This window comes from Andrographis paniculata, unplaced genomic scaffold (genome assembly GCF_009805555.1).
Source record: "Andrographis paniculata isolate CXL003 unplaced genomic scaffold, ASM980555v1 Contig79END, whole genome shotgun sequence".
NCBI classification, from domain to species: Eukaryota; Viridiplantae; Streptophyta; class Magnoliopsida; order Lamiales; family Acanthaceae; genus Andrographis; species Andrographis paniculata.
Window position 1 is genome coordinate 4,189,297 of NW_026137616.1, and position 10,432 is coordinate 4,199,728.

General features: G+C 32.9%; 1 protein-coding gene across 1 annotated transcript; it reads right to left on the reverse strand.

Annotated features, from left to right (window-relative positions):
- Positions 1-3,141: 3,141 nt before the first annotated feature.
- Positions 3,142-5,653, reverse strand: LOC127240435 (pentatricopeptide repeat-containing protein At2g13600-like). Its single transcript, XM_051259129.1, has one exon. The coding sequence runs from the start codon at positions 5,441-5,443 to the stop codon at positions 3,284-3,286; it is 2,160 nt and encodes a 719-aa protein (XP_051115086.1). The 5' UTR covers positions 5,444-5,653; the 3' UTR covers positions 3,142-3,283.
- Between the last annotated feature and the right edge of the window lie 4,779 nt (positions 5,654-10,432).

The following is a 10,432-nucleotide window of genomic DNA, read 5'->3' on the forward strand; positions in this document are numbered from 1 at the left end:
GGATATTTCCATATCTTTGAATTTTACTTTTTGTTTGTTGAAAAAATACATCAACAATATCCATTAGCAAATATCTATAGTGTGTTTGTTTGGGGGATTGGATTTTAAATCTACTATTCATTCCATTTTTTTTTTTAAAAAATAAAAAATCAACACCTATTTTTCATTTTTTATATTATACTAAAAATCGATTTTACATTCAAAACATCACATCAACACCTATCTATATCACATCATACAACTATTCAAATTCAAAATTTTTATTATTCAAAATCCTAACTCAAGATCCAAACCCCCAAACAAATACACAAAATTACAAATATGAATATAATATACTCCCTCCATTCCTTTTGAAAGAAATTTTAGAATTTTGTTGTAGATGAAAAAATAATAATATTTTATTAATCAACGAAAGTGTGTAAAATTTTTTTATATTTTTGTCATTTGATTTTCTTTTGTATAAAGTAACTATACGTGTAATGGTCTGTTTATATTTAAATAAAAATTAAGAGTATTTTACTGTTAGTGCACGCGTGTTGCACAACTGCAAAATAAAGTATCATTTCTCACGTCACACAAAAAAAAAATTGCAAAATGCAGTAGTTCGGTAAGTAGGGTCGTCTCCGCAGAAAACAATAACAATATTGACTATTTGGTTATTTATAATTATATATATATAATGGGGGAGTTTGATTTATCACACTAAATTTGAGAAAAATAAATTCACTCAATAAAATAAAATAAAATAAATTGCAAGACGGTTTACCAAATATAATTAAACCTCTAGCGTAGGCATGAATTTTTTTGTTCGGGATATAAAATTTGTTCATCGACTAAAAATCAAGTTCATTGACTAGTTGGATAAATTGGTTATAGTTGATCTACATGCTTTTACAACAAACCTTTTCTTACTTTGTCGATAGCTAAGGTACGACCGTTAGCTAAATCCTTAATCGAGTGAGAATCCAAGGTACGATAACTGACTCGACAACTTGAAGTACTAGAAATACTCAATTCAATTTAACAAAATTTCTACGCGGATTTGCTCAAAATTAATTCTAATTATTCCCTAGAGTATTCATCTATGTTGCTACACCAATTGGAAAATTACACAATTACGGGTGTCAATCTCCAATTTAGCTACGAAATTTCAAATCAATATGTGCGCAATAATCACTTTAAGATTTCTAAACTCGTAAATAGAAGAATTAGAAATACCCAATATCAATAAACATAAAAAATCAAGTATCGCAAATTCAATCCCAAACATTCATTCACACATACGCTAGAAATGAAATTACTCGAAATTCATAGAAATTGAAAATATAAAACAATTGAAAAAATTCATCATGCCTTAAATTATTTAGAAATAGATAAGGAAGAACAATACTAGAATAAAAGAAGAATACCCCGAAAAGTCGTCTGCAATGAAAAATTAAGGGACGAAAGAGAAAGCATCTCCAAGTTCTCTTCGTTCTGCCGTGCTCCCAGAAGTTCTCTGCATTATGTCGTGTTCTTCCCTTCTCCTCTTTAAGCAGTAGTGATGTAGGTGAGAATGTGATAACTCGTTTGTCTCCCTCTTCTTCAATTGCAAATCATGCATTTTCATTTTTCATCACATGATTCTCTTTTAATTAGATCACTTTTGCACTTATTCTCACATAATTTTTATATTTTCAATTTATCCCTGATGGTCTTTTTGTAAATTTTCATATTTTTCACATTATACATGTGTGATCACGCCTTCGTTCTCTCCAAAATATGCCAAAGAACTTGTCAACTCCATAAAATCTATTACACAATAAAAAAACACACCATGAAGAATTCCACATTAAAAAATTGCTCAAGATATAGCAAAATATTATCATATATAGCACATATCAGTTAGTGTAGGATTAATATTACTAAAAGTGAAAAAGAGTACTTCTGGGTAAGACACACGAAAATAATATAAATGATACTTTGAATTAGAAGAAGTAAGTATAACACATATTTGAATAGTATATTATATATATAAAAATATATATTTTGATTGTAGCACAACAATAATTTACCTAATCAACAAATATTAATATAATAATATCATATTATTTAACACAATATATGTTGTTTTAGAGCAATTATAATGGCTCTTTAATAGGACTTTTTGTCGGTAGCCGAATTTTATGTTGAAGTTTTTTAAAATAAGTAGTACAGTTACTTTTATTTGGATAGAAAAAATAGAAATATTTGACTGACATTTGGTTAAGAAGAAACCATCACCAAGTCTGTCTCTCTCCTTCTCTCTCTTCTCTTTCTACTTTTTCCTTTTTTTTTTTTTTTTTTTTTTTTTATTTTTTTATTTTTTTTATTTTTATTTTCTCTCACTTCTTCTCATTTTTTTCACTTTCTCTTTCTTTTCTTTCACTTGTTTTTTTCCTTATTTTCTCTCACTTCTTCTTCTTCTCTTTCCGATCTATGGAATATTGATTTTTTTTTTCTCTTTCTCAAATAGTTATTAAATCATTTCTCTTTTTTATCTATCGAATATTGAATATTTTGGCTTGACGAGTAATCGAACGAAACATTTTTCTTCTATTACTATTGCAATTGCTCTTATAACAATTTGTTAATTGTTTCACATTATTATCCTAATTTAATAATATGTTATTTGTCGTGTGATGATTTTTTAATAACTTCAAGCTACTATAATACACTTCGTGAGTAAAATATCATACTCTTTCCGTCTAAATTTTATTGTCCTAAATTATATTTGTATAATTTTGTTAGGTAAATACTTTTTTGTTATGAATTGATAATTTTACTCTAAAAATAGAAAAAATACTGATAAATTGAATGAATGATAGAAAAGTAAAAAAAAAAAAATTAAAAAAAATAATATTGAAAGAAAAAAAATATAATTTGGAGTAGTAAGTTCCTAACTCCATTAAAGTAGTCTTTGATGGTTAATTTAAACATACTTTTTATTTAAATTTATAATCATTTTTATTGAAACATGTATTCCCTCCGTACTCTGCAATATTTTTTTTTTCTTATTTGTCTCAAATTTACTGCAATATATTTAAATTTAAAAATAATTAATAATATTTATATACATATATTATAGTATACACTTAAATTATCGTACTTAATACTCTTCATTTAAATTCTTAAATTCTCGTGTCAACCACAAATGTTGCACTATGGTTGGGAGGAGTAATTTATTTCAACCAAATGAACATAAAATTCAATAATCAAGAAATTAAATAAATAAATAAATAAATGATATCTCTCTCTCTTCAATTCAATTGGACTTCATCTCCGAATTGATAATCTCCACAACCCAATAAATACTTTGAGCATCAACATGAGTTTTATCCTGAGAATAAAACACATGAACTCCACCCCTCACCTCCACCCAACTGCACCCACCATTTTTCCTAACTCCTTTCTCCTTCATCAAATCCCTCGCCATCACAGCCTCACTCCATCTCCCTTCCAAACTATACATATTCGACACCATAACATACCCTCCACCCTTCCTTCCAGAACCTTCCAGAATCTTCCCAGCCACCCTCTCCGCCGCCGCCCCCTCCCCGTGCACCCGGCACCCGTTGAGCAGCGCCGCCCACGCGTTCGCCTCCGGTTCACGCGCCATACTATCGATGAACTTCTCCGCCTCATCGACCCGTCCCGATCGAGCCAGCATGTCGATCACACACGTGTAGTGCCTCCCGTTCCGTTTCACGCCGTACCGTTTCTCCATCGCGTCGAAGTACCGCAGCCCTTTGTCGACTAAGCCGCAGTGCGAACATGCGAAAAGAACGAATAACAGTATCAGCTCGTTTGGCGCAATGCGCGTCGTTTCTTCCATTTCCTCGAACAGCCGCAGCGACTCTTCGGCGTATCCGTTTTCCGCGAGACCCTGAATCAATGCCGTCCAGACGACCTCGTTCTTTGTCCGCATTCGGTCGAAGATCTTTCTCGAGCATTCGATGCTGCCGGATTTCGCGTACATGTCCACGAGTGCTGTCCCAACGAATTCGTCGCTCTCGAACCCGAGCTTCAGAGCTTTCGCGTGCGCGTACTTACCTTTCTCGAACATCGCTAGATGCGCGCAAGCGCTAAGAACGCTCGAAAAGGTTGATTTATTCGGCTCTTCTCCCGACAATATCATCTTTACGAAGAGCTCTAATGCTTCGACGTAATTCTCGATCCCGACATGTCCGGCAATCAACGAATTCCAAGATACGCAGTTTCTCTGAGGCATCCGGCTAAAGAGCTCTGCAGCTTCTGCAAGATCGCCGATCAAACTATATCCCGCGACCATCGAATTCCAGCACACGAGATTCTTGTTCAGTAAATTATCAAAAACAACGCGCCCGTCGATAACATTCCCACATTTTGAATACAAATCGATGAGCGAGCTACCAACAAACACATTTCGATCCATACCGATCTTTAAAACATGCGCGTGAACATTCCTTCCGGCCGGCATCGCCTCAAGGCTTGCCAGCGCGCTAATAATGCTCGAATAGCATGATACGTTAGGCTTGAATCCGCGTCGAACCATCTCCTTAAAGAAACTCACTGCCTCCTCTGTCTTTCCACTCTGATTAAATTTCGAGATCATGGCACTCCATGTAACTTCATTTCTCTCGGGCATTTGTTCGAAGATCCGATGAGCTTCTCCCAAGTCTCCCGTCTTGGCGCACATGACCAGCATTGTCGTCCAAGAGAAGATATCCCTTGCCGACATCCTGTCGAACGTTATCCTCGCAGAATCGGCGTCTCCTAACTCCATGAAAAACTTAACCAACGAATTCGAAACCGATACATTCTGATCAAAGCCTAGCTTCACAATCAAGCTCAGAACACTTCTCCCCAATCCAAGATCGCCCAATTGGATGCAAGCCGCGATCAGAGAAGTGAAGGTAATGTCGTTGGGCAAAATTCCGGAAGCAATCATCTTCTTGAAAAGCTTCATCGCCGGAAAACTCAGGTCGTTCTGCACAAGCCCGCCGATCGTGGCCGTCCAGCTGAACACATCCATGAAAGGGTTCCTCTGGAAATAGAACATGGCCTTGTCCACGTGTCCGTATTTGAACAGGCCAGAGATCAAGGCGGTCCAAGAAACCTCGTTTCTCTCAGGCATTTCGTCGAACACCCGGCAGGCATCGGTTAGGTTTCCCCATCGGCAATGCGAATTGATCAGACAATTGTGAACGACGACGTTGAAGCCGTGGAACTCCTTCAACATCCGGTCAATTTCCCAGGATCTTCGGGAGTCTAAATACATGATGAGCAGCTTGACGGCGATGTACTTGTTGGAGGAGACGCCCATCTTGATTAAGTGGCAGTGAAGAGCGGCGCCGTGATTGGTTAGCCTGTTGTCGGCGTAATTCTGGAGTAGGGTAATGCTCTTGCTGATAAAGGTTTTCGTCGACCTTACGGAGCTCACCATTTTCGGCCTAATTATGGAGTATGGTAATACTCCTAATACTACGACTACTACAGATGCTGCTGCATATATATGATATATCTATCTATGTATCTATTATTTCTACAACCACAAGTCAATCTTCCTCCATAGAGTAACAAGAAAAGAGGTGACTTTTTGCCTTGCACGAAACAAGAAAATTGGTCTCTCTAGTCACTATGTAGTGTTTCTTTCAGATTCATAGCTCCAGTTACTTAACCAATTTTATATCACTGTCAGGCCTTGTAGATCAAGCGCGCTCAACATCCCTTGAGGGTTGGATCCAGGTCCAATTTTAAATCACTTGCCATATTCATTTTTTTAAAAAATATTCTATCGATATTAATGTTATTATGGTCTATACGAAGTACTGGATTTATATGAAATGTTTTGTAACTTCGATACTAAATATTAATTTTAATCTCATCTATGTGAAAAGCCTTTCCTATTCAATTATTCTCGCACATTGTATTAAATTTCTCACTTATTTGATGGAAGTAAGTAACTGAGACATAAATTTTAGAATTTTGGTGCCATAAGTATCACCGTATAAAAGTTTCTACACCATTTAAAAAAATAGTGCAAATGTTTAGAAGAACCAAGAAACATTGCATTCGAGTTTAACACCAATGGTCGAACGTATGTTTTGAGGTTCATTTTAGTTTTGATTCTTTGAGTCTTATTCCGCATTGAATAGATTATTATGCTTTCATTTGGTATTAGAGCTATTTTTACCTTGTCTTGATGTTCCATTTTTTTTTTCGAACGGATTTCTTTGGTTTGAGATATTTTTGAGAAATTGATGTTGAAAATCATTATGGGATCGATTTTCTTGTAATGTTATGTGATTAGTATAGTTTTAATTAATTTTGAATCCCCCGTAACTTTTCTGATTAATTGAAATTATATTTTATATTTACAATCGCATATAGTAAATAACATAAATTGTAATTAATTATACGTGATATCATAAAATTTACCTATAAGAATTTTGTTATATTTGTATGGTTAATTAGAATATTATATCAACTATATTTCTAATTTACCTACAAGGATTAGAAAAAGGAACATAATTGATGAGTCTAATCGAATTAAAATTTTAGTCCACAGACATGTTTTATGTCAATAGATTCATATTTTTTTCATTCTTACATTGGTAAAACATGCTATATGGTTTATTTGTGCTTCGATTTAATTACGATTTGAGCATATTTATTTTTTTTATTGCGGCAATTCAATCTATTCAATATCTCTGATATGAAATTTGATATTCCCGATCTTAATGGAGACAATTATAAAGTTTGGAATGAGAGAATTCTTTTGCATTTGGGGTGGATGGACATAGATTATGCCATCATAAAAGATGAACCATCTCCTATTATTGACAATAACACTCTAGATGAGGTCGTTCTTTATGAGAAATGAGAGAAATCTAACCGTCTCTGCGTTATGTTCATAAAGACTCGAATATATGCTAGAATAAGAAGTTCTGTTATAAGAAGTTCTGTTGAGCATTGTACCAATGTTCGTGCCTTGTTGAAAGCTATCGATGATCAATTCGTGACATCTGATAAAATGCTATCTAGTACCCTGATAATGCAATTCTCATCCTTAAAGCTTACCGGAATAAAGGGTGTGCGTGATCATATCACACGTATGAGTGATATAATAGCGGCTTAATTGAAGCGTTTGGAAGTTGATATGTTTGATTTCTTCCTAGTTCACTTTATTTTGTGTACTCTTCCTCTGCAATTTGGTCCTTTTAAGATCTCTTACGACACACATAAGGATAAATGGCCAGTCAATAAATTGATGACCTTGTGTTCAAGAGGAAGGACGTGTGGCTATAGAAGAGAGAGAGAAAGTGAACATGGCGGTGGTAGCCAACGAAAAGAACATGAAACATCAAGTAAAGAATAAAGGGAATGAAAAGATTCCTCTACAAAAAGACATCAAGAAAGCCAATATGTGTTTTTTTTGTAAAAAAAATAACACACAAAAAAAAATTGTCCTAAATACTTCAAGTGGCTTTAGAAGAAAGTTACTAAACTTTCATTTGTATGTTATGAATCTAATATGGTTAATACTAATAATAATACATGTTGATTTATTATGGTTCTACAATCCATATTACGAATTTCATGCAGGGATTGCAAAACCGGCGAAAACCAGTGGGAAGTGAGTTGAACATTTATTCTGAAAACAAGATACTATCACATGTGGAAGCTATTGGGATGTGCAATTTAGTTTTGAGTAGTGATTTTGTTTTAACTTTGAAAAAGACTTTCTACATTCCTAGTTTTGCTATAAACTTGATTTCTGTCTCAAAACTTGTTTCATGTGGCTAGTGCTTTAATTTCACAAATTTTATTTTTAGTTTATCTTTCAAATCAAATGTTATTGGACATAGGGTTTTGAGTTATGATCTTTTTTCGGTTAATCTGCAAAATATTGATTACTCAACGACTTTACACGTTCAAGATAATGTTGGTACTAAACGATGTATTATGGATGAAAATTCTTCTATATTATTGCACCGAAAATTGAGACATATCTTCACTTAGAGAATTAAAAGATTAGTAAATGAAAGAGTATTTAGTACCTTGAATTTTACTGATTTTGAGACTTGTGTGAATTACATTCAAGGTAACAAACCAACAAGTTTAAAAATGGTGCAAAAAGGAGTACGAACCTATTGGAAGTTATACATACAAATATTTAGGGGTGAACAAAATATTCAAAATTCGAAAATCCAATATGAACTAAACCCAAATTTAAAATTTGGTTCGAATTTTTTGAATCGGTTCGGATTGAATTTTTGACAAATTTCAAAGTTTCGGATCGGATCAGATTAGTACACTTAAAATCCGAACCAATCCGAAATATAATATTTTAATATATATTTTTATTATATATATTTAATATTTTATTGAAAATATTATATTTAATATAAATAAAAAATCAAAATCATTAATTATATTTTAATATATTTAAATTTTATATATTATATATTAATATTATAAATCAACTATAAAATATAAAATAAATTTAAAAATTAAAAATTAAAAATATTAGACTTTCGGAATTTTCAATTTGGTTCGAATTTTTGGATTTTGGATTTCGATTATTTCGGTTCGGTTCGGATTGGTTTTTTTTAAAAGATTCAGATTTTTGGATCGGTTCGGATTTGGCAAAATTCGAACCGAAAATCCAAATGCTCACCCCTATAAATATTTGTTGTCCAAACATAGGCGCAAGTAGTCCAAAATACTTCAGCACCTTCATTGATGTTTTTTTACATTATATGTATCTCTATTTGCTTCATTCTAAGGATGAAGCATTGGACGCCTTTAAAGTTTTTAAGGTTGAAATAGATAAACAATGTAAAAAAACAGATTAAATTGTCAAATCTAATAGAGGTAGTAAATATTATGGTAGATATACAGAGAATGGACAAGCACCTAGTCGTTTTACAAGATTTTTTCAAAAGCATAGGATTGTTATCCAATACACTATGCTTGGTTCTCCTGACCATAATTGTGTTACTGAAAGAAGAAACTAGACTTTAATGAATATGATAAGAAGTATGCAAAGTAATGTAAAACTCCCTGAGTCTTTTTGGACTGGAGCTCTCAAGATAACGGTGTATATATTGAATTGAGTTCCAACTAAGGCTGTCTCAAAGAAATATTTTGAGTTATTCAAATGTTGGAAATCGAGTTAAGGCATATACGCGTTTAGAGATGTCAGTCTGAATTGAGAGTTTACAATCCACAAAAAAAAAAAAAAGAAGAAAAAAACTAGACCCCAAGGACCATTAATGGATATTTCATTGGATATGTTGAAACGTTCAAATGTTACAAATTCTATTATCCATCTCATAATACTAGAATTGTGAAATCAAGAAATGCGAAATTTCTTGAAAATTACTTGATCAGTGGAAGTGATTGCCTTCAGAACATTGTTCTCGAAAAGAATCATTATGAAGCTCAACCCTAAACTCTCTCTCACTTGAACCATAGGGTTCAAGTGATAGATTAGTTGTCTTTTATACCCCTTTAGTACAAACCAGTATTAGACGACATACTAACGCAATTTCACAAGCTGCAGATTTTGATCAAGTAGATCGCACTGTACATGAGGAACATCAAGAAATTGTTGAACAACCAGTTGATATTATTGATAAACTAACTGAGTAACAAGTTTTTCAAGAGAATGATGATACAATGTTAAGAAAATCTACTAGAATAAAGAGACTAGCTATCTCTGGTGATTATATTGTCTACCTACAGTAGTGATTACAATATTGTAGTCGAAAATGATCCTGAAATATTTTCACAAGCTATGAGTTCATCAACATCGAACTTGTGGTATAATTTTATAAACGAAGATATTTATTCTATGACATTCAATCAAATTTGGAATCTTGTCGAGTTACACGATGGTATAAAAGCTGTCGGATGTAAATGGGTCTTTAAAATAAAGAAAAACTCAAAAGTTAACAACGAAAGATATAAGCACAAGTTGTTGCCAATGGTTCACTCAAAAGGAAGAAATTTACTACACGGAAACCCTTTTTCCTGTATCAAAGAAAGATTTTATTCAAATCATTATGGCATTAGTAGCTCATTTTGATTTTGAGTTATATCTAATGGATGTGAAAACAACATTCCTTAATGGTACTCTAAATGAAGAGGTTTATATGAAACAATGAAGGAACCTTCTCTAGAGATGGTGAACATTTAGTATGCAAACTCAATAAATCCATATATGGTTCAAAACAAGCATTTTGTCAATGGTATTTAAAGTTCCATAATGTCATTACTTCATTTGGTTTTGAAGAAAATGTCATGAATCAATGTATATACCTAAAAGTTAGTGGAAGTAGGATTTGTTTTCTTGTGTTATATATGGATGATATTTTGCTTGCTACTAATGATAAAGATTTGCTATATGAGATGAAATATTTACTAA